This window comes from Arachis duranensis, chromosome 10 (genome assembly GCF_000817695.3).
Source record: "Arachis duranensis cultivar V14167 chromosome 10, aradu.V14167.gnm2.J7QH, whole genome shotgun sequence".
Classification (NCBI taxonomy): Eukaryota; Viridiplantae; Streptophyta; class Magnoliopsida; order Fabales; family Fabaceae; genus Arachis; species Arachis duranensis.
In genome coordinates, this window is record NC_029781.3 from 103,204,541 (window position 1) to 103,227,194 (window position 22,654).

At 31.4% G+C, this 22,654-nt stretch overlaps 4 protein-coding genes and 1 long non-coding RNA gene across 11 annotated transcripts in view; 4 read left to right on the forward strand and 1 right to left on the reverse strand.

The window, feature by feature from the left end:
- Positions 1-5,887, forward strand: part of LOC107471775 (B3 domain-containing transcription factor VRN1) — a 59,204-nt gene extending 53,317 nt beyond the window's left edge. The window contains exon 3 of the mRNA XM_052255007.1: positions 5,571-5,887. The gene's annotated coding sequence lies outside the window, so the exon portion shown is untranslated. The remainder of the gene's footprint in view (positions 1-5,570) is intronic.
- Positions 819-4,170, forward strand: LOC107471771 (B3 domain-containing transcription factor VRN1). Of its 2 annotated transcripts, none has more exons than XM_016091260.3 (6): positions 819-986; positions 1,850-2,423; positions 2,560-2,711; positions 2,806-3,055; positions 3,497-3,618; positions 3,748-4,170. In XM_016091260.3, exons 1-6 carry the CDS (start codon positions 882-884, stop codon positions 3,991-3,993), a joined length of 1,449 nt encoding a protein of 482 aa, XP_015946746.1. In that variant the 5' UTR covers positions 819-881; the 3' UTR covers positions 3,994-4,170. The 2 variants fall into 2 exon arrangements, with proteins under 2 accessions (XP_015946746.1, XP_015946749.1); XM_016091263.3 differs by having other exon boundaries at positions 1,850-2,363.
- LOC107471745 (B3 domain-containing protein At3g18960) lies at positions 4,869-5,584 on the forward strand. Its single transcript, XM_016091236.3, has 2 exons — positions 4,869-4,943; positions 5,087-5,584. Exons 1-2 carry the CDS (start codon positions 4,869-4,871, stop codon positions 5,582-5,584), a joined length of 573 nt encoding a protein of 190 aa, XP_015946722.1.
- Positions 5,888-6,559: 672 nt separating the features above from the next.
- On the reverse strand, positions 6,560-12,286 carry LOC107471929 (cationic amino acid transporter 2, vacuolar). Its single transcript, XM_052255354.1, has 15 exons — positions 12,174-12,286; positions 11,844-12,098; positions 11,319-11,520; positions 11,107-11,191; positions 10,499-10,639; positions 10,178-10,296; positions 9,994-10,090; positions 9,695-9,867; positions 9,520-9,586; positions 8,874-9,032; positions 8,355-8,559; positions 7,857-7,962; positions 7,594-7,706; positions 7,196-7,271; positions 6,560-6,952 (listed from the first exon to the last, which is right to left on the reverse strand). Exons 2-15 carry the CDS (start codon positions 11,998-12,000, stop codon positions 6,796-6,798), a joined length of 1,857 nt encoding a protein of 618 aa, XP_052111314.1. The 5' UTR covers positions 12,001-12,098; positions 12,174-12,286; the 3' UTR covers positions 6,560-6,795.
- Positions 12,287-14,443: 2,157 nt separating this feature from the next.
- On the forward strand, positions 14,444-20,559 carry LOC107472033 (uncharacterized). Of its 6 annotated transcripts, none has more exons than XR_001588670.3 (8): positions 14,444-15,133; positions 15,712-15,820; positions 16,880-17,043; positions 17,154-17,269; positions 17,349-17,408; positions 18,382-18,504; positions 18,971-19,034; positions 20,309-20,559. It is a non-coding gene; the product is annotated as an uncharacterized LOC107472033 (long non-coding RNA). The 6 variants fall into 6 exon arrangements; XR_002368802.2 differs by having other exon boundaries at positions 14,444-15,262; positions 16,984-17,043; positions 20,309-20,558; XR_002368800.2 differs by having other exon boundaries at positions 15,712-15,848; positions 16,984-17,043; positions 20,309-20,558.
- Positions 20,560-22,654: the final 2,095 nt, after the last annotated feature.

Sequence of the window (22,654 nt, forward strand, 5' to 3'; positions counted from 1 at the left end):
CTTAAGATGCACAATAGAAAGGACTTTTGGAGTGTGGAAAAATAGATTTGCTATCTTGCGACACATGCCCAAGTTCAAAATTGAAACTCAAGTGCAGATAGTGTGTGCAACAATGGCTATTCATAATTTTATTAGAAGACATTCTGAAACAGATACTGAGTTTAATCAATATGAACATGCAAACATTCTTGATGGAGAAGATAATAGTTATGTTGGTGAAAGCTCAGATCAAACTCTAACCATTAGCTCTTCTGCAGAAATGGATCGTGTTCGAGACTCGATTAGAGATCAAATTATTAATTACATGCAGTAGAAATAATAGTGTTCTTATGTACTAATTTTGTATACGATACTATTTTTTATGTATTTTCATTAGTGTTTTATCTTTTAATTTAATATTTATTAGTGTTTTTATGTATTAAAATATATTTTGTCAATTTTTATATGTTACTTTAATTTAGTAAGTAAATATTAACTTTATTATAAAATAAATTAACAAGATCTATTCAAATATTTAAAGTAAAATAATAGAATAATATAAAAAATAATATTTTAATTGATGTCTATTTTAGTAATTTTTCATCTAAAAGTGATTTTGAATAGTATAATCCAAACAACATTTATTTTACTATAATCAATTTTGATATAAAGATTGCCAAACATAAATCACGTTAGCACAAACTTACTTTTCATCAAAAGCAAGTTTGCAAAATCACTTTTATGCAAACTCCCGTTTGCAAACTGAAATCCAAACACACACTTAGTACTCACTTGTTATTTTTGTAATTTAACTATTATCCCAAAATAAAGCTATTTAACCAACACCGGTGAGGGAGACTGTGAGTCTCAATAACACTAAAATCCATCCATCATCTATTGCTATGGCTCCCTCTAACTATCAACAAAACAAGCATTCTCCTTCTAGTTCTACTGTCATCCGTTTCTTTAAGATTATCGTCAGAGAAAGTCTTCAAGATGAAAACTTTGTAAGAATTTTTTCATCTTTTCCATCTCTTCTTCTTTCTTTTGAACTGTTTACCTTTTGAGATATTGTTCGATTCAACAATAGTTTCCCTCTTTATTCCTTTGTATATGATTTTTTTTGTTTATAAACACTTTTCTCATAGAACAACACACATGCATGACTTCTTAGCTGCAAAGATAGTAATAGTAAGCTCTTTAAAATTAATAGTATTACTATTCATTGCTTCTTGTTATCTAGATTATTTTTCATTAGCAATAATATAGACTTAATTATAATTAATTTTGCAGCAGAAATAGATAAAAAATACATAAGATGAAATGAAAACCTAAAATTATATTTGTTAAGTGGTTACATCTTATGTACTCCTGATGTATTCTTACTACAAAATTAATTACAATTAAATCTACATTATTGTTAATTAAAAATGATCAGGTAACACTTTCACTAATAATTTTTCACTGTGCATTAGTTCTGATTCTTATCATTACTGATTTCGTCCCTACTAATTTTTATGTTGGACAATTCCATCTTTAACCTTTTTTTTTATTTCACTTCTAGTTTCTAACTATGTAAATCATGTTGCAAAATAGTTCTTTGAGATTTGAAATTAGTCTCTCCTTTAAAATAGGTGAACGATTAATCTTTACCTACATACAAAATTTAGGACTAATATGCTTAGATTATTTTATTGCACTATTTATAATTACCAGTGAAGGATGAATTGGGGGTATAATGTTACTAATGGCTTGATATATTTGATTAAATTATTTAATATAATACATGTCAACATCTTGGTGAAGACATGCTAATGTGTATCACCTTATTGTTAATATGGTTATTAATATCAAGTTCATAACATTGCAGATGTTACCAAAAAAGTTCACCAGAAAATATGGTTCTGGCCTATCAAACCCACTATATCTTAAGCCTCCAGATGGAACTGAATGGAGAGTAGATTGGACCAATCGTAATGGTAGAACTTTGTTTAAAAGAGGTTGGAAAGAGTTTGTTGCATATTACTCTCTTGATCATGGCCATGTGTTATGGTTTGAGTATAATATTGGAACTTCTCACATTGAAGTAGAAATATTTGACATGAGTTGCCTCGAAATAGAGTATCCTGCCAATGATCAGATCAAAAAGCACCCGCCACAACACAGGGGCCAGTCGGTGAAAAGGCCAAAAGAACAACAAACTAGAGACGTGGATAACAGTCCCAACACTCAAAACATGAGACTTAACGAGGGACGGCAGAAGAAAAGATTAAATGAACCACTGTCAGGAGGAGTCCGGGGCCAACCGAGGAAAAAACTGAGAGCACCAGTATCATCTGCTTCTAAAGGTAGACAGTTGGAAAATGACGCACAAATCAGGAAAGGTATTAAATCTGAAAAGAAAAACCATAAGATGACAGTGTCTGTCAATCAAGATTCTAATGGTATGTGTCTCATGATTGGATCGTCCTTTCCTTTTGTGGATTCAACCGTTATTACTTTTGTAGTTACAACTTGTAACTGTTTTTTTTTTTGTATATTATGGTGGTAGCTTCTAATTCTTTGTTTTCCATGTACAAGGTAAAAGTAATAGAAGAAGAAAAGATTCTGAATCTTCTGTTAGGCCCTATCCTGCAAAACCTGAATCTCTGAAAGAAGCTAACAAGTTCAAGTGGGAAAAGCCCTCTTTCATCATCAAGATAAAGCAACTGTCTCAAACAAAAGCACCATGTGTAAGTATAAATTTATACATATATCCGTGTTGAAAATTATGTATCATGTGAACCTCCACGTGCATCCATTTGACATAAATATGATGTGCTGCAGTACTTTTCAACTAAATTCTTCCGGAAGTATTTTGAAAATAATCCACAAAATGCAAATATAAGGTTTGGAAAGAAGTTGTTCCCTGTTAAGTTGATCTATAGGCCATCATCATGTAATGCCTTTATCTCTGCTGGTTGGAACTTTTTTGCTCGAGCTAGTAAATTACAAGCCGGAGATGTTTGTTTGTTTAAGCTCGTCAACAGAAAAGATCCCGTGCTTGATGTTCATATTTGTCGTCGACAACGTCGCGGTAAGGCAATTGTTTAGGAATTCTTAAACTGTGTTATTCTGTAAAAAAAATTAAGATATCAGTCCAACATTGAAAACGTAATTAATTTTAATAATGGAAAAGAATTTAACAGTATCCTCATTAAAAAAAATTATATTAAAAATTAATTGATCCTGTGTTTGACTTGGAGTACATTTTACAAATCTCTCATTTTTTCCTTCCTCTAAACATTTATAGCAGTAGAATTCCAATCTCAAGAGAACTATTGTTAGTTTTGGCTGAGAATGCAATTAGACTACAGTGGCTATGTATTTGGTCCTTAATGTAATCACAATTTGTTATATAAACTAATCTTATGATAAAATTTTTGTTGGTCTCCAACTCTATAGATATAGCTTGTATCCAAAATTCTCCACAAGTAAGATTCATACTAATTTTTTTACAATTCTATTATGATATCAGAGTCACTTTCCAAACCAGTGACTCGTGGAATTCAGCTCCTGAAAGAAGTTAAGGAGCTCAATTCACAGAATCCCTCTTTCATGGTTAAGATAAAAGACAGTGATCCAAGAAGATCAAGGCCTGTAAGTTTATTTCTTATAAACATAATATGCCATACAAATTTTTTGAGTGCTAGTTTATACTTAATTTCACAAATTGTAATTTTATAATTATTTTTAACCATAGTGATTCAAAAATGAAATGTGGTGCAGAATTTATCAGCTATCTTCTACAGAAAATATTTTAAAAAGAATCAGCAGAATGTAAAGTTACAGTTCGGAAAGGAGATGTGGCCTGTTACGATAATCTACAATCCGTCGTCAAGAAACACCTTTATTTCGGCTGGTTGGAGCTCTTTTGCTAGAGCAAGTAAATTAGAAACTGGAGATGTTTGTGTTTTTGAGCTCATCAATGAAAAAGATCTATTTAATGTTCATATCTGTAGAGTTCAATGCTAGGCTAATGTATTATAACTTCAGAAACTAAGAGATCTTAATTCTTAGACAAGTTAAGTTTGTGAAGAATGTATCAGCTTTCTTTTGTTGAATCAAACTTCTACTGTATCCTATATTCCTATCCTTTTTGGTGTCACCAGTTTTTATATATATATATATGAACTAAGTGTTTTAATTTTACTTCTTGTTTTGTCACTTTATGATTGCATTGTTTATCTTCTCAAAATGAGATCAGGTTGTGTTTGGTATAGGGATAAAAAAAAATGAGGCAGAATTTTCATGGATTTTTTACCTATGAATCTAATCCATCAACTCATTAAAATAGTATATCATAAAAAAGATGGAAGATTAATAAAATATAAAATAATTATAATTAATTTTATGTCTATTATAATTCCAATATTTGTAAGATTTTCTCTAGAATACTAATGTACTAAATTTGTGCTTTTTATTTTGAGAGAAAATTTTTCTTATTTATCAAATAAAATTTTTAAAAATTGGAGAGGTTAAGAATTCTTTTAAAATAATTTTTGAGTCTTTTCCACACTTAAAGAACCTTATTGATACATTAAAGATAAAACCATTTTTAAGTACTATCACTAGAATTTTAATCCTCTATAATTAAGAGTTTAAATATAGTTTTTGATTTATCACTTCTGGTTACACGGTGTGTGTTACTTTTTCTCACTGTTTTGTGTGTATATATATAACTGCTTATATAAGTATCTAGTATTAGATTTGATGACAGTTCTTCTATATAACTTCATCATCCACCACCTCCTAAATACTCTTCTGTGGCTGTCATCTTCTTTCGCTTTTTCAATTAACTTGTCTTTTACCGGAGACTGTGACTGTGTCTGTGAACAAGAAGAACATCCATGGCTTCCTCTATTTCCTCTGATATCCGTTTCTTCAAGATTGGTCTCAAAAAAAGCCTTGAAGATGGAAACCTTGTAAGCATTTTCTTCACTTCATATCCTCTTTACTTATAATATTATTTAATGCATGCATTTCTCTTTGTGATTTTTCCCTTGTAAGGGTTTCTTCATCAATGCTTATTACTAAGACTAGTTTCATACTTTTATTTGAATTGCAGAAGTTAACAAAAAAGTTCAGTAAGGAATATGGTGATAGTGTTCCAAATCCAGTGTATCTGAAGCCTCCAGATGGCACTGCATGGAAGATAGATTGGTCTTTGTATGATGGTTTGATTCAATTTGAAAATGGTTGGAAAGAATTTGCTTCATATTACTCTTTGGATAATGGCCATCTGCTGCAATTTGCGTACAATGAAACTTCGAACATTGAAGTACAAATTTTTGACATCATTGATGGCTCTGAAATCAACTATCCTTCCTTGGATCACATCGGCGATGACAATTCGATTGAGATCTTGAATGAACTGCCGCCACGAGGCTGGCCGAGGAAAAAACTGAAAGCAGCAGCAGAAGTATCATCTCCTTCTACAAGTAAAATATTGAGGAGTTCTGTCAAAACTGGAGATGTAGAAAAGGGCCCTGATAAACAAAACTGGATGCAGTGTTGCAACAATGAAGAAGCTAGTCAATCTGAAGAGACAGGTCTTAAGAATTAAGATGCCAACAATTCGAAGTGCCAGAGTTGATCCTGATAGTATGTAACTTCATGATCAATTCATCCTTTTATTTTCGTAGATTCTAATGTATGTCTTTGTGGCTAAAATGCATAAATCATAGTTACAAATTCACCAAATAGGTAGCGTACGCATATATTTCACATAAAATATTTTACATATGGCGTACCGCGTAAGAATATCAGAACGTGTTGCATTTCATGTAACTATGCAATAAATATCTTATTGTTCTTAGGCTGTGTTCAAATTTGGTTCAAATGAATAAAAATTACTGTGTTGTTTGAAGCTTGAACTTAGCTACAAGTAACTTCTATGCAAATTTTTATGGTGTACTTGTAAAGTTGTTCAAGAAGCAAGGAAGTTCAAGTCAAAGAATCCTTCTTTGGATAACTAGTAGGTTTCACTCCCAAACCACTAGATATCGAACCACTTTCGATTTGCTAAAAATTGATAAAAAAAATCGGCACGCCCAGTGGGACACAATATGAAAGTTTAAGTGTGACAAATGATTGTGTGTTGCCATAGTGTATGCATGCAATTAAGAAGTGGAAGAATTGTACGCATAGCAGATGAAGTTTCAAATATAAATGGTGGTTCATCTGGAAGTGACAGTGTGCCTGTAGTTGCACAAGTGATTTAAAATAGCGACATGATGACCACATGTCACTCCACTTACAAAGTTAGTTACATCACGAGTATACTTACAAGAACTAGAGTGAACATTAGCCCTTCCTCAGCATTTCAACAATGAAATACTTCTAATGTAATAGTTCTCTGGTTTCATAATGATGATCACTTTTGCATCTCTACATTACTTATTGACTATATCTGTATAAGCAATAGTGACAAAAGAAAAACAGATTAAACATTCTAATTGCCCTGGAAATCACTCTAGTGTCAAGATTTGGCTACATCAATATGGAATGAAAATTTGAAATCTGAGGAGACGTTTGCTCATTTGCGTTATCAACTTTTTAAATTATATTTGCATTTAGGATGATACAGAAGGTATAATCCGTATAAAAAGAATATTACAGCTGTTGTATAAGGCATAATACAACTGTTGCTAAAGGAAATCATATTCCACACTATAATTGCTAAACTATTGAATCTCGATATTATATGCATTTTCTGTACAGAAATTACAGATATATACAACAAAAGTGGAGCTGCAGTTTGGGCTGCCACCAAGATTAAGCAAGACAACTTGTCGATGCATGATAGGCGTCGTCCACTTGCGCCGCCGGCACATAAACTGCATCCTTCAGCATGCTGTGGGTTCGGCCATAAAATACATAAACAAGTAGCCCTATTGCCAGCCATATAGAAACACGCACCCATGTACCAGACCTGGAAGTAAAAACCGGCTAGATAAGTTGCGCAATGGAAGAAAAATACAGGTTAACCGAGCTATACTGAGTAAACGGGATGCTGAAAGCGCAGTAATATCCTATTAATTTGTTATTCAAGTGTTCCCTAGGTTCAAGTTATGGCACAGATTTGGTATGTAATCAAGAAACTAATTGCTTTTCCAAGGTAATGAATGAAGAGGATAAGTTCTATGTACTTTCAGAATTGAATATGAATACTTACTCAAGATTAATAAGTAAATAGGAATTGATAAGAACGCAAGTTATGGGCAGCAGTGGCACAAGTGGGCAAGTGAAACCTGAAAATAAATCAGTAAAACAAAATAATCAGTTATCATTTTACATCCAAGCCAAATTTATCTAATACATTTTTATATCAATAATCAATGTATCTGGAATTCTGGATACATTAGTTTAAGAATGTACAAAAAAAATTCTAAACAATGTATTGTAGAATGGAGGAATATTAGTAAGAGACTCTGGCGAATCTATTAATTTAACAATTTAGCTTTTGCCAGATAAAATGCTTTTGACTCAATAATATGCATGTTAGTTGAATAAAATCAAGAGACTCATCCTGCATAAATCTAATTTCCCTAAGATCATGATGGAAAGCCATACCAGTCGAGTTCCCGAAGTTGTGCCTTGCATCATCTTGATCGATGCAAGTTAGGAAGACAAGACCAAACAGAAGAAGAGTGACACCAACTCCACAGAGTGTAAATCGAATAGAACTGGTAAAAAGTAAACACAAGAAGTAAGAACATTAAGAAATACCCAAGTGGCAAGACAAACATTAGTAAAGAATACAACTCTAATTTAGCTACTATCCTGCAAAATCAAGAAATGAAAAATTAAAATAACAATATGAATCTAAAACCAACCTGGGAAGAACCAAGTCTGAAGCTGCATATGTCAGGACGAATATCCCTAAGCATGTCAATGCTATTACCCACCCTACAACTTTTCGTCTGTTACCATCGTGTAAATCTGCGCCAATAAGGAATATAGTGTAAAACAGCAGATTAAAAGGCAGAAGAAAAAGTAAAGACAAACAAACAACAACAACAACATCAAAGCCTTGTCCCACTAAGTGGGGTCGGCTACATGAATCAAACGACGCCATTGTGCTCTGTCATGTATCATGTCTTTGATTCATGTCATGGGGGTTCGGCTATATTTTTATGTTGGTTGCCGAAGACCTAACACAACCCTCCTCCTTTATCCGGGCTTGGGACCGGCTATGTACCGCAAGTAAAGCAAAACTAATTAAAGCAAAACTTGTGTATGCTAGTAAAGCAAAACTAATTACAACTCTTAGTAACAAAATTTGCATCATGTATGACAGAGAAAATGATAATGGAGAAGGATGTGTAACTCACAGTTGCCAGCAGAAAGATATTTAGAAATGAAGTCAGCTGATACATCTTCTTTCACAACTAAACGTATATGTTCCCCAGAAGAATCAACTGAGATAATTGGTTCCTGGAGGGAACCGGGCAGCGGTGAATCTTCCGGAGGGATATATCTTAGTATTAACACAGATATTGCCACAGCAGTGAATGCGAGAAGGGTACCCACACTAACCTGCAGATGACAAGCCAAATACACTTTTAGTGCTTCAAATACACGGCACTTGCAGCCAACAAACAAGTCCATGCAGGCCATGAGAACAGCCTTAGAAATGTTCTAATAATTTCAAAACAATCAGGAATAGAAAGGAAAAAAGATTCTGGATTAAAATTGAAAAAGCCAATTATTTCATCGGAGGGATTTAGTTGTTCTAGCAAGATAGGGATTGTTACTACTAATAAAAACGATTCTTCAGACTGAAATGGCTTAAGCTCTTGGATGGAGTTGTTTCTTGAGAGCAATGCCAACTGTTAGAAACCTAGACTTACCATGCCAGCTAGTTCAGAGACTTCCATAGCGAACGCAAGAACTGCAGCGACAAGGCCAGTAGCTATTGTGCTCTTGACAGGAACCTGGGTGTGCTTATTTATATCAGAAAAGAGTGGTGGCAGCAGACCATCCCTTGCCATAGCCATCAAAATTCTCGGCTGAAAGATATTGAAGAAAACAGATTAAAATTCTTGGCCCTCAAAATAGAACACGTCAAATGAAAATGAAAATTTTGCGATAACTGCATAAAGTAATCATTGAAAAAAGCCAAAAACTAGCATGAAAAAGTGCACCTATTACCAGGAACATAATAGTAGTCTTCATTGAAACCAGTAGACTATGACTAGATTATTGCATAAAATTTAAGCAAAGAAGCCTATTAGTATGAGGCTAATAGAAACGATGAAACTTACATGACTCCAGTGTAATTAAAGACGACAAAAGGCATGCCTAATTTGATACTCGATATGCATCTTTTAACCCTTTGGAATTTGATGAACTTCAAAGTTCAAACATAACATGCATCCAAAGCATTAATCCCTATGATCATGTACGTAGTAAAAGAAATTGCAAAAGCATCGAGGGAAGAATAAACTAAACAATTTCAGAGTTTAATGTAGCCCAGAAGTGTTCCAATTAATTTACCTGGGGCAGTATCCCACCCATCAATGATGCACATAGAGCTGTAAATGCCCCAACATTTATAATATAACTGCAAATCACAAATTGGGGAGAAAAAGTGATTTTACTACTTATACTAGGCGGTGTAAACTTTGTGAAGAATCATAAGTACTATAGCGTAGCTTAATTTTTCACTTACGCTGCCCATTGCATCCCATGGTCAGCAAACGCAGACGATATGGGGGTGTCAGGATCAATAGCATAATAAGGTACTAAACCGACAATAACAACGGAAACCATCATATACAATCCACAACATAGAAACAGTGAACCACCAATACCCAGTGGCAAATCGCGTTGAGGATTTTTAACCTGTTGATCAAAGTAACACATTAGTAAGTAGCTAGAAGAACATCCTTAATTATGTATGTATCAAGCACAGAAATGGCATTTAGAAACAAGAATAGACAATCTGCACTGTGTCCTCATTTATACTACCTCTTCAGCAGTGCTGGCTACTGCATCAAAACCTATATAAGCAAAAAAGACAGTTGCAGAACCAGCAAGCATCCCATCTACCCCGAATGGAAAGTACCTATTACAAAAAGAGCAAGAGAGAAGTAATCAGTAACTATAAGACACCAAAATGCATGTTGAAAAGCAAAGTAAGGATGCAAAGTACCCTGTAGGAAGTTTATATCCAGCCCATCCAGATTTGAATCCAAGGTAACCGCCCGCTAAAATTACAAACATCAAAGCACATACATTCACTGATGTGACTACACTTTGTACCATTGCACTCTGCAATATCATGAATTCATAGAAAAATTAAGAAAACATTCGAATGGGTTTTCGGGGGAGTGAATATAAGCAAAGGATAAATACAATAAGTTGCAGTAACCAAAGTTTAGAGAAACTCAAGAGCATGAGATCTAAAAACATAGCTAAGTGCAAAATTTAAAATAATATCATACTTTAGAAAATGATTCTAACAGAAATATACCTCTTTAATCCCAAAACAGAGGAGTGCAGTGATAATAAATGTCACGATTGCTGCGCATGGATCCACAACAATATCAAGCCCAGGAATATGATGACGTGATAAAAAGACGGGCAAATTTTCTGCACCTCCAACAAGTGCAGCCTAAAAAGAGAAATATATATTGAAGTTAATAGTTGCATCAGAAAATTTGTACAACTCTACTCACAGTTCCAACAAATGAATCTGCTAATATTCCTTTAGACTTTAAGAGTCAAACACCAATTAGGACTAACAAACCATGGCATATGCCAAGTTATTCATGATGGATTCAAGGGTGTACTTCATGTATTTGCTAATAAGAACCTACAACAGAGAGCTTCAGAGGGTAGTTTCAAAGAATAGTTCAAACCTAAGACTTTGTTTCTATTAGAATGGGTAACAAATGAGTGAATAACAGAATTACTTGAAAACTTCCATAAATAGTAAATAAAGTAAACATGAACAAATAAAGTCAAAGTCAAATCAACCTCAAATAATGTGGTGTGTAGAATAATTAAAATGGTACAATATACAATCAAAGTTGCTAAGACAAATAATAACTCAATAGAATAGTTAATAGAAAAACATACCAAATTGGGAGTTATGCCACGAGCAACAGCAGATCCACTAATTGTATATTCAAGTATCAAGGCCCAACCAATCAACCAAGCAACTCTGACAAAATAATAATATTAATGAATAATGAATAATTTTCCAGATATAAACATTTCTCAATTGAAAATCTTTCTCAATAAAGGACCTTATTGATTTAGAACTAATGAATCCAAAGAGAGTGACTTACCCTTCCCCAACACATAAGTATGAATAATGATAGGCACTTCCAGCAGAAGGGCAGCGACTCGCAAGCTCTGCATAGCAAAAAGCTGAAAGAGCAGCTGCAAATCCAGCTACCAGGAAAGAAATCACCAACGACGGACCGGAATGCTCGCGAGCAACGGTTCCAACAAGAACATACACACCAGCACCAATTGTTGCACCAACACCTGAATCAAAGCCAAAACTAAATGAATTAACCATCAAAACAGCTTAGATCCAAATACCATAGAAGTGCATCCCTTAATGCAGGCAGTCTAACCTAAGAAGCAAGCATAAGTGGCTTAATTCAAAGTTTGTAACAAAGATCCAACTCAACCATTGTTAAAAGCCTACCTTTCTGGACCCAAATACAATACAGAACAAAAATTCAGCTAGAACAAGAAATCAATCTCAAACCAATTACTTAGATCATAAGATATTCTAAACAACATCCTACAATAAAAATCAGGAATCATGATTCTCTAATTATCAGAAAAGAAAACTTAATTACCAATTGCCATGAGTTGAGGCACAGTCAACTCCTTGGCAAGTTGACCCTTAGAGCTGCTTTCATTGGCAGAATCAACCTTCTTCCTTCTAGTGAAGAACATCCATGAACCCTGAGTTCCATTTTCACCACCATCTTGTGAATCAACCAAAATTCCCATCACAAAAGTAGCTTCCTTTTTTGTTGAGTTTGACAAACTAGCAAATTCAGCAGATTCTCTTTTTCTTTTTTATTTCCCCTCAGAAATGATGGGTAAATCTAACAATAGATGATAATGTTGTGATACGTTGAAGAAGATTGATTGGTAGTTAGAATGAAAAATTCTCGCCTTACCAATCTGTTGTTGACAAGTCCCAGTCCCTGTTGTGCCGCTACAATTCTCAAAATGGTTTATGTGTTTATAGAAAGTTAGGTAGCAATTATTTGCAAATTGCAATGAATAATACAATTGAATCATTGAATGTTAGGTTAAAAAAAAAAGTAATCATGTTGCTAAAATAAATAGTTTTATTATTTTGTTATAATAAATTTAATTATTTTACTTTAAAATTAATATTTTTTTAATACGAAAATCAGCATACAAAGGTTAAAGGAAAAATATAAAAAATTCACTAATTATGCGATCTTTCCTAATAAATAATACAAATATATAAACCTTTTAGTTTAAGAGCATTTACTACTATATTTTTTTTATTAATAGAATCTCAACTATATTAGGAATATATCAAATCATTTATTAAATTAAACATCGAAGTGTCTTTGTAGATTGTCTTTTAAATTTGGTATTATCACAATTTACGGTTGAATTTCAGAATCTCATAATTAATTAAAAATACAATTAATTATTATTATAAAATATATATTAGAGTAAAGTATATTTTTATCCTCAACGTTTGGTAAGTCTTATTTGTATTTTTAACGTTTAAATCGTCCTATTTGTATTGCTAATGTTTATAAAAGTGATTCAATGTTATCCTACTATCAATTATACTAACAAATCAGATTATATTTTTTAATTATTCTTACTTGAATATATTCATTCTCAATTAGGTCACACTTGGATGTGTTCGATTTTAATATTATACCCACTATTTGTGTTTAGATTCAATTATGTTCCTAGAAAAGTGAATTATGTTAATGTTGTAGGAATTAGTTTCAACTTTTGATGAGCTATATCTCAGACATTTGTATTCTAACTCGAAGAAGAGATTTTCAAAACTCAAACTAAAGCGCTCATCATATGTAATTGACGGCAATAAACATTAAATCACTTTTACAAACGTTAGAGATACAAATAAGACGATTTAAGCGTTAGGGACACAAATAGAATTTACCCCAAACATTGGGAATAAAAACGATATTTTACTTTATATATTAAAAATAAATTAAACAATATATAAATTTATACGTAAATATATAATATAATTGTTGATTTTTGTAATTAATTTTGATGTGTAATAGTATTTTTAATAAAATCACACGATTTATTGCTAAAACATGGTTTATTTCATTTCACAAGTCATAGTTTGAAATAATTCTATGGACAAATCAATGGTTGAAACGTTATTCTGAAGACTTAATTGGCATGGTCAAATGTCAAAAACTCAGAAGAAGAAAATTGATCCCCATGAAAAATGAAAAAGAAAAAAGGACGAAAAATCTTGATAATTTTAAAATGAGAGGAAAAGGGATCTCTATCCTCCATTCTTCCACGACTCTGCCCATTACCGTCGCAGAAATGGCCCACAATAATGGCATATGGTTAAATTAATCAATGATTCTCGTCTCCTTTCACCAAAAAGAAAACATGATTCTCGGCTCCAAAAGTATTACGTCACTTGAATTAGAATCTGATTTTTTTATTTGCCAATGGTTAAATCAGGAGGAGTATTATAATAGGAGCATGTTTATGATTGTTATCACTGTTATGATTATTGTCAACTATGCTAGGTGAGTATGCGTATAATAAAATCAGATATTAAAATTAGTTATAAATATAAAATATAAGTTAAAATATAAATATAAAAAATATTAAAAATTAATAAATTTTATAATTTTTAATTATTATTAATATTTTTAATAATGTAAAATTATATTTAATAATATAAAATTATATTTTTTTTTATGATTAAATGTTAGCTAAATTTAAAAAAAGTACCTGAGACTTTTTTAATTAGTTAAATTTTTATTTTTCACTAAAATCATTAACTCCTTAATATTCTCCATACAAAAGTACTATTTTATGCTAATAAATATTTTTATAGAAATAAAGAAAATAAGAAATATTATGGAGCAGCATGCGATTATATATACATTCATACCTTACACATGGGTGCAACAAGAACGGCACCGTCGAGAGAGGTCTATATTTTGACATAGGTGCATGCATACGTGTGGATCTATCATAATCCATATGTTTGGGAAGGCCATGTGGTCATGTGGGTAGATTTACATTCTTCGGTTCTTTCTCTTGTCGTTGTCATTGTAGTTGGGATCTGCAACCAAATTTGATTTAAATATGGTAATAGATTCAATCGGCGTGGCCTCAGTAATAAAATAATGTTAATTAGTAGTCTAATAATATAATATTATGACTAATCTATTAATATATAATAGGAGAGTAGTAGTTGGTTTGTTGAACGACAAGTGTATAGGTTTGTTGAGTGACAAGTGGCGCTTTGTATAATCATAAGTGGCATCAGTAAATAATAACCAAAAATCTATTCTCTCTTTTCTTGACCTTTGGTCCTTTGCTGCGTTTAGGTCACACGCCCACCGTTTTATCTATCGTATAGAGCGGCAAACCAAATTTCAGTGAGAATTCAAATTTCAAATCTGGGATTTATTTTTCTTCGAAGCCCGTCCCTTTTCTCTCCTCTCACACGTTCTCCTTCCAGCCCACTTTCCCATCGTAGCAGTGAAGAAGAAACCACGCCGGTGAAGGGAAGCGCAATGGATGAAGCAGAAGATGGAGACGACGGAGGCGACGACCGTCGTGAGAGAGGTTGTCGTCGCTACTGAATCAATTGAAGAGAGAAAATAGAACAGTCAGGGAGAAAGGAAGAAGAAGGAGGTGACGACAGTGATGGAAGCCACCGCCGCTGCTGCTAAATCTACCACCGAAGAAGAAAGTCATTAGAAAGAGGGGAGAGCAAAAAAATTGGAAGAAGAAAAGTAGAGAGGAAGACCCGAAGCAGAGAACGTGGAAGAGGAGGAGCCCTTCAGCTACGATACACTGCTGCTTCACCGTCGTCACCGCCGGAAAGCACCATAGCCAACGCGCCATTGACCTGGTCTTGCTTTTGCCCCCCTTATCTGTTCTGCCTCTGCCATGGTTTTATAATTGCTATTTTGCTATTTTTTCTTTCTGCTCTTCCCTGCCATTAAAAATCATGAGACAGAAGTTAAAGTATGAACTTAAGGTATTTTTCTTTCATGCAATTTATGTTTTATAACAGTGATAACGAATATGGTGACTAAAAGCATATATCATAATATTCACTTCTAAAGTTCATACATTTTCTTCATTATTAATCCAAAATCGTGTTTTGAGATCCATCTTTTAAAGATCTTATTTTTGAGAATCAATGATAGTACTATCAACATTGAGAATCTCTGATCTGTCTTCTGATCAAATGATAATGGTATATGGATAAATTTTAGTTTGTTCAAATCTGTATTGTAAAATCCTAAATTATTTCTTGCAAAATACACTATTTTTGCCAACTAAATTTATTTGAAGCATACTATTTTATCTTTGTATTTTGGTCTCTGGTCATTAAGTTATTTGATCTATACTTATTTTGGTTTATATGTTTGATATTTGATACTGACAGACATGTTTACATCCCAAATTTCTCCTCTCTTGCAGATTCCATGATGCAAATGCCATGTCACTAGCATTTAGTATTCTTGAGAAGCTTATTGAGCTTTTAGGGAGCAAAAATAGCCTCATTGAACTAGGTTTTAAACTTCACATGGTATAGTACCACTGTTCTTTGCCATTGGGTTAGTGCAAATTGTTGCCTTTTTTTTATGGGATCAGAATTTATATCTTTTGTTTGATACTAATTATATCTAGATGAAAGGTCAATTTGTAGTTACTACTTTACTTTCTTTGACAAAATGAAAAGTCAGAAAAAAATTATATATTTGAAGTTTGGTTTCTGATTTTACTTTTCTTGAAAGATTAATTTGTAGTTTATTTTTTTATTTTAATTGATTTCCAAAATTTTTATTTGAACTTTTTTTAAAAGTTATTTGTTTATCTGCTTCTTTTTTCCTTTTTTTATTTTGATTTTTTCAGAAATTTTCATCTCTTAGTAACATAATGGTGGTCAATTGTCACAAATGAATGTGCCTTCAAGAATTTATCGATATGCTATTCATTTCGAATTGGATGATGATGCCAATAGGTCATTTAACAATTCATAAGAGATCCAAAATGATAAATTACATGAACTATATATAAATTTTATGAGATCTAAAAAATTGATTAAACATTTTTTGTATTTTGGTTAACTTCAATAAGCAAGTTAAACCATAAAATTTGAAACTTCTTGAGTTTGAAATTTGATCTAGAAGTCTTTTTTTAAAGGTGGTTATTAAGGTGTTGAGTCCAAGAGATAAATACATGATCTTTTTTTATACAGTGTTACTAATTAATTAAGGTGGTTATGATTTTGTCAATCTAAAAGTTTCTCCAATAATTCCTGTGATACTAATGTCAAAATTCTTCTTATTTTTAAAATATTTTTGCACATTTTCTTAGTGTTGTATATCTGTGTCATGTGTGTGCTTCATATGCTAAGTATTAAGGATGACAACAACTATTTTTCCATATATTCTTATTCTGAATTGTGAATTCTTTGCTGAAATTTCCTTTTTTCCCTTCTAGCAATATATATGTGCAACAATCTCATAACTGTATATGATTAATTTGTGATAATTCACTTGCTCATACCATGTTTGTGTATTTCTCTATGTGAATTTTGGGGATGAATTAATGCTAATATTTCATTGAGCTGTTAATTTTCTAGAGGCTACTATTGCAAGAGTACGAGATGAAAAGTGGTTGTTCCTTTTTCTTTCATGCTGCTCATGACTGACTTTGAACTTGAATGTAATGAAAAACGGCTGCCAGATGCACCAGACAGGACACCGGCTGCCAATGTTGAAGGTGGCTGAAGCATTGCATTTTTAGGTACTCCTTTTCTTTGTTATTTATTGTTCTTTCTGCTTTTAAATGATCCCACTATACATTAAGCTTCTCAATAACTAAGCAGAATATTATTTTGATGGGCACCAACACAGGCACTGTCTAAGTCTCTAAGACATTAACTGTAGACAAACTGCTTTATTTAAAGGAGGAGTTTACACTTTTGGAGCCAAACAAAAATGAAACCATTAGCCTAGAAAACATCAAAGCGGTTAGTTTTGTTTCAAATTCTTTTTATATACTTGGTTAATATGATGGTGTTTGCCATCTCACAAATTTGACATGGTCAGACCTCGATGAAAAATGCAACAAATGCTATGGTGTCACATATTCTTGACTTTTTTGGATCAGTAAGTTCTATGATTTAACTGTACCAATGCTTCCATACATTATATAAATAGCATTTGCACCAATAGTGCCTGCTGATTAAAATGAATTTGGGTTGTAGCTTAATGCATTGCAATATAGAAGGATAGATTATGATGAGTTTCGTGCAGCTACACTCAGTGTTCATTAACTTGAAGCACTTAATAGTCACCCCAAATATATTGCAATGCATTAAGCTGCAATATGTTGTACTTTTAACAAGTCTTTCTTCTAATTATTGTTGGACAATGCAATTTGAAGACAATTGTAAAATCTTTTTAATTAATAATTTAGGACACATTTTGTTTTTGTAGCTATAATAATTAGAAGAAAGACTTATAAAAATAGTTGATGGTGTGAAAAGTACAACTTATGTGATGCTGCTCACATCATGAGTTAGACTGCCACACCAATTTTTAAAATTGTGCTCGCTTTGTCATTAAGCTTCTCACAGCATCTCAATTTTGTAAGAGATACTGAAAAATATTATGTGATATTTCTACTGTTTTATTTTAGCGTGATCAACTATTTTTCATGTTCTATTTTAGCGTGAACAATTTTTTGCTCATAAATTAAAAAAACTGAAAGACAAAATAGATTAATGAAAGAAATTTTTTGCACTAACCCATATAGGACGTGTTTTCCTTTAGACAAAAATGCCTTCTACTGAATATTTGCCACCATAATTTTCTTTGCTGTTGGGTTAGTTAGTGCAAGTTGTAGCCTTTTTTCATGGGATCAGAATTTGTATCTTCTGTTTGATACTAATTATATCTGGATGGAAGATCAATTTGTAGTTTACTACTTGAAATGGCATAAGAAACTTATAAATTGGCTGTTTGGTCACTGATTTTATCTTTCTTGGAAGATCAATTTGTAGTTTACTTTACTATTTTATATTTGCATTTTGGTGTTTGATACTAACAGATATATTTATATCACGAATTTTATTTGCAGATTTCATGATGTAAATTCCATGTAACCGCCGTTTAGTGTTCTTAAGGATCTCATTGAGATTTTAGAGAGCAAAAATAGCATCATTGAAGAGGCAAGGAGCTTGCAATGTCTCCAATCAAATTGGTAGGTATCAATACTGCTTGCTATATTAGCCAGTAGTATCTAAGACTTATTTCTTCATTTGAGATCTAGCATCATATTATATGGTTATGTTACCTTAATTAGCCTCCTAATAATTGTGGTTAACGGGTTATAGTTGTGTCCTACTTATTGATGGAGGGAAAGAACTTTTAAGATTTTCAAAATTAAAAGATAAAAGAACTTTTAATTCTGCGTTTTCTGTCTGCATCGTTGTTTTTTGTGCGAGGAAGAGATTCTTTTAGGATTTATAAGTGAATTTTGCAAATGGATGACTTGAATAAATTGTGAACTGTAATCTTGCAATTGTTGGGGTTTTGATCACTTATTTTTTTGTGTATTTTGTGTATCTCTATCTGATATTGCATGATCACATGATTATATTATCGTTATTAAAATGATTCTCCTCTTCATTGTGTTTAACCAACTTTTTTTTTCACAAAATTTGCAGATAGTTTTCGTTGATAATGGGTTTCAATTCAGTGTATAGGAGCTTGCAAGACATATTCCCCCAAGTATTGCTCTTTACCTTTAAAATTTGAAAGTTTAATTGAATTATGGTTATCTATTGTTGGATTTTAAGTATAATAATTGCTACCCTGTGATCTGGTGTTATTTATACTATATTGTGGCTACGAATCTTCAATTATGGATTGAATTTACATTCAAACAATTAACTAATTAAAAAAAATATTATTAAGTGATAGAGATTCTAGCTGCATATTAAACATACAGTAGCGGCATGTTTTTAGGTGAATGAGTAGCTTTATATGTTGAGATTTTCACCTGATAATCCTTACAAAAGACTACTAATTTCACCTGAACAATTTCTGATATTAGTTGTTTAACACTACGATTAGTTAAAAAGTACTTTCCCTTCCAAGTTTTCAGAAATCAACATTGGTAGTTTCCATTTACATGAGAACAAGCTTGAAAGATTTCTTTTAGCCTATGATTTCCAAATTTCTGAGTATTTTTGTGTGCATTAATCTGTGCATGCAACCAACATGTAAGCATGCCTCTTTCAAGATTTCAAAATAAACACTTTATCCCATTATTTTAAAGAATTTTTGTTCATACCGGAACATTTAAGGTTGTGGCTATTGAAAATTCAAATGATGCTAATCAAGCTGCTAAAATTGTTCTCAGTAAAATTATTCTGGCATCAAAGATTCTATCAAATTCACTCGATAAATTGCATAGAGACTTGATATGCATGTATAACAAAATTGGAATGGCTTCGTTTTTCATGGGATATTGGTCTTTTCTCTATGTATGTGCTTGGTCTGCAAATTGATAGTCTTAATTGTATTCTTCGCAGGTCATGAGAAAGAATTATGTTTTTAATTTATTGTTGAAGTATCATTATGCTTTTAGTTTATAAAAGTATTGAAAATTATTCTAATTGTGTCTCTTCATTAGTAATTCTAAGATTCTTAGTGCAAAGTGATAAAAAATGAATAAATGAATGAACTATTAATTAGTGTCCAAACTCCAAATTATCAAATTCGTTAAATGAAAATTAACTTAAATTTGGTCACCGTTCGTACCTTGCTTTTTTTAAATTTTAAATTCAATTAATAAACAATAATTGAATAGGATGCATGTTTGCATGATATATTGGTTGATTGTGTTGTAACACTATAATTAACATTGCATTGTGTCATCATGTATAATTTATCTTCCCATGGTTACATGTTTCGGGGTGATATCACAACTTAATTAATATGAAATTTAAGAATATTAGTATGGTGCTGAAAATTTGTTAATGTTTTTTAAACTTTTTCAGAAAAGGATTAGGAGGCACATATGAAAGGGACGTGCCATTTGCTACTGTCCTTGAAGATTTTGGAAGTGACCATAATGATTTTTATTTTGCTGCTTTAGGAGATAAATTTCAGATTTTTTCTTTTATCACAGCTTCAATTTTAAATCATTTCATACTGGAGTTTATATATGAATTGTGTGAGAAATACTGCTATAGTTACATCATATTGTTTAGGATGCTAGCAAGTATTATTACAAAAAAGTGTTGATTGTAATATATAAAATGCATAGATTTCTCTGTAACTCCATAGCATCAATGAAAAAATACTGAGAAATTTCAACAATTCAAGTCTCATCTTTCAAAATACTGAATGAGCATTTTTAACTATCTATGAAAAAAAATATATAATTGTACTAAAAGAATTGATATATGAAAAGAACAAGACTCTTTCCTGATGAAGTAATTTCAGAATTAAAGCTTTTAAGTTATAACAAAATTAAAAAAAATAAATGAAAGAATTTTGTTTTATTAATTAATTGAATCTAAGAATATTTTCCTATCCAGCATCTCTATGTTTTATTTAACTCACAATATACTTATGAAGTCATTGTAATTTATGAATACGAAAAAATTTGTAATAAAGAACATGTGAAGATTGGATCGCATTAAAATTATTTGTTTTTTCATTTCTTCACTATTTTTTTATAATTAATATTTTTTGTCGTTAATAATAAAAATCCTTTTTATATAATAAAAAAATGATATTTAATCTCATATCTAATTGTTTTTTTGTTTTTAATTTTTTTAATTTTAAGATTTCTGTATGTGATGATCATGATTTATATTACTACTATTTTTATAGGTAGCGTTTTTATCTTTCTATCTTTAGATATTATATAAAAATTCTCTACTAAATAATTAAACCCGGTGCACAAGCGTCCCGCGTTTAACGCAGGGTCCGGGAAAGGGCCGCAACCAAGGTTGTAATGTACGCAGCCTAACCTGATAATTATATCAGTGGCTGTTTCCACGGCTTGAACCCGTGACCTTGAGGTCACGTGGAGACAACTCATCCGCTGCTCCGAGGCTCCCCTTCTCTACTAAATAATTAAACAAATAAATAAAATTTATTATCTTATCTACTATCATGGCAAATAATAAATTAAATATTTTTTATTTTATTCAAAATTTTGGTGATAAAAAACATTATAATAAAAGATATGATATATTTATGAATTTATTAGTAATACTATTTTGACATTTGTATTTTCTTAACAATTATACAAAGATTTTGTTTGTATTATTAATTAAAAATATAGAAAAAGAAAAAAGAAAAAAAAAGATAATCCTTCAAATTAGATATGTACCCACAAATTGATTTATATTTTTCACATTAGAGTCAGTATAAATTAATTTTCATTTAGTTAGTATTTGTTGTTTGTATGATTATAATATAAATTATTTTTATTAAAGTTTTAATATTTTTTTAAATGGTATAACAGTAACATATTTAAACACAAACATAATAGTTTTTATATTTAAATAAAATCTTTTAATATGAACTAGAAAAATAATAAAATTATTTTATTCTCTAAGAATATAGAATAAATTAATTTTATACACTGTATAATAAATTTTATAATACAATAGTGTTTGGCCCGGGCGTAGCCCGGGTTTTACACTAGTCTTATTTATTTGCAGCTCGCAATCTTGTTTGGTTAAAGGCTGCTTATCTAATACACTTTACACGAAAAGGATCTTGCTTCCATTAATCTTTGCATACATATTTATTGATACAAAAAAATGTTTTCTACATTCTGACTTATTTAACCCTTAAAATAATAATAATTCTCACACAACACTCATCCTCGATTATATTATATGATATAATTTTTTAAGTTGAATTAAAATATTTTCTGTACCAAGCTGTCAGTATTATACTATTATTCAATATTATTGTTTCAACTATGTTTGTTTGCGCATTAATCATGCTCAACACCCTTAACTATTTGACAATTAAAAATAATATGTTTGTCTACAATCCAACAATCTCATGAAACTATATATAAGCAACGGCCTACACTACAAATTAAAGGCATATAACAAATGATTAAGTAGAGGCAGTTCACATCCATCAAAATATATTCTATATAAAAACTAATTAACTTAAACTCACAACTATATAAACATTTAAATAAATTAATTCACTCAAATAGATCAATACAAGATCACAAGGTCTAGAGAGAAGAAGAAAACATCACATTAAAGGAGCAGTATAAGAATCATAGGATGATCATCATAGTCATAGCTTAAGAGCTGTATTACCCTGGTGATATATTTAAGAGTTAGTTTTGGATTTTATTGATC

Excerpts from the sequence above, each read along its gene's own strand:
- LOC107471771 (XM_016091260.3), top strand. The coding sequence starts at position 882 with ATGGCTCCCTCTAACTATCAACAAAACAAGCATTCTCCTTCTAGTTCT. Across the intron at positions 2,712-2,805 it reads CTCAAACAAAAGCACCATGT|TACTTTTCAACTAAATTCTT; the intron begins GTAAGTATAAAT and ends GATGTGCTGCAG. Across the intron at positions 3,056-3,496 it reads TTGTCGTCGACAACGTCGCG|AGTCACTTTCCAAACCAGTG; the intron begins GTAAGGCAATTG and ends TTATGATATCAG.
- LOC107471929 (XM_052255354.1), bottom strand. The coding sequence starts at position 12,000 with ATGGGAATTTTGGTTGATTCACAAGATGGTGGTGAAAATGGAACTCAG. Across the intron at positions 11,192-11,318 it reads TACTTATGTGTTGGGGAAGG|AGTTGCTTGGTTGATTGGTT; the intron begins GTAAGTCACTCT and ends TTATTTTGTCAG. Across the intron at positions 7,707-7,856 it reads TCAGACTTGGTTCTTCCCAG|TTCTATTCGATTTACACTCT; the intron begins GTTGGTTTTAGA and ends ACTTTTTACCAG.
- LOC107471745 (XM_016091236.3), top strand. The coding sequence starts at position 4,869 with ATGGCTTCCTCTATTTCCTCTGATATCCGTTTCTTCAAGATTGGTCTC. Across the intron at positions 4,944-5,086 it reads GCCTTGAAGATGGAAACCTT|AAGTTAACAAAAAAGTTCAG; the intron begins GTAAGCATTTTC and ends TTTGAATTGCAG.